Consider the following 1,187-nt stretch of genomic DNA (forward strand, 5'->3'; position numbering starts at 1 on the left):
ATGCCTGCTTTCCAGTCTCATTCATGGCACACACGGGTTGGCAGATATTTTGAATGTTCCCAAATCTTTTTGTTCCAGGACTCCTGCTGTGAAGGCAGATGCGCAGGATGCAGCCAGCGTAGATCAGCTGTTGCAGAAGCCACGGGGTCAGTCTGCAGGGTAAGAGATGAACAGACCTTTATATGTGATTCTGCTCGCTTGAGCTGAAGGGCATTTGTATGGAGAATGTGGGAAGTCTGGCATTCCTAGTTAAAATGCCTGGGGAGATTTCAGTGGGGAATGTACAGTCACATTTAGACGAAATATGGAAGCATTTTGCATTAAGCTGTGTGTAGTTCTGGGAAGCTCAGTGCCCGCTGACGAGATGCTCGTTCAGCAGTGTCTGACTGTTGGCCTACACCTTATTCCTGAGTGGGGGTGACACAGAGAGCGGGTCACTGGCTGTGTGAAATTAGGCTGCTGCCCACAGACTGATAGAGGCTGCAAACAGAAATGCTGTTGAGTAGAATCTTTTGTTTGTTCGTTTCCAACTGAACTGATGTCAGAACATTTGATCTGGAAAAGGTTCTTGTATCTGTCTAGTTCTCAAGTTTTCATGGACTACTGCTCAGGGTCGGTGAGGAAATGAGGCAGGTTGTTAGCTATTTTTCCCCATGTTCTCCTCCTTCCCTCCCAAGGCAACCAGCTGTGGTCCCAGAACCTCAATCAACACAGAACTCAATAAATGAGCAAGAAAATGCAGGTATGTCACTTCTTCAAAAACAATCTAGTCTTGGAATTCTCCAGGACTGGGAAGGTGATGTTTGAAGATTTGATTTTTATGTTAGTCATTCTGTCAGGAAAAGGCTCAGAGCTATTAGTTTGTGTTCCCTTGCTATAAGGGGAGGAAAGATTTATTTGCTATTTGTAGATCTTGGACAAATAGTTTTGTCTCTGTTTTTAGTTTGTGAGAATTTCAGCACTTGAGATTTCACATTCTTACTGCAACGGTCTGTAGCATTTTTTTCTTGGCTGGATTTGCTGGTGAAAAGGCAAGTCAGTAAGTTATTTTCAGTCGTGGGACACCAGGTGTAAAAAGCATTGTTCTTTCCAATTCCCATCTTCGTGCTGGCTTCTGTCTTTCTAGGCTCAAAAGCTCTCGAGGAGGAAGAGAGCACTTTCAGCTCCCCTCTTATGTTTTGGCTTTT

The 1,187-nt window shown here is 44.4% G+C and overlaps 1 protein-coding gene across 1 annotated transcript in view; it reads left to right on the forward strand.

Annotated features, from left to right (window-relative positions):
• KMT2A (lysine methyltransferase 2A) overlaps positions 1-1,187 on the forward strand; it is a 35,623-nt gene that overhangs the window by 27,163 nt on the left and 7,273 nt on the right. The window contains 4 exon segments of the mRNA XM_017738423.1: positions 79-159; positions 678-742; positions 1,127-1,183; positions 1,186-1,187. The exon segment at positions 1,186-1,187 is cut by the window's right edge and continues 103 nt beyond it. Coding sequence (XP_017593912.1) covers positions 79-159; positions 678-742; positions 1,127-1,183; positions 1,186-1,187 — 205 coding nt within the window.

Source organism: Corvus brachyrhynchos, unplaced genomic scaffold, assembly GCF_000691975.1.
Source record: "Corvus brachyrhynchos isolate BGI_N302 unplaced genomic scaffold, ASM69197v1 scaffold46, whole genome shotgun sequence".
NCBI classification, from domain to species: domain Eukaryota; kingdom Metazoa; phylum Chordata; class Aves; order Passeriformes; family Corvidae; genus Corvus; species Corvus brachyrhynchos.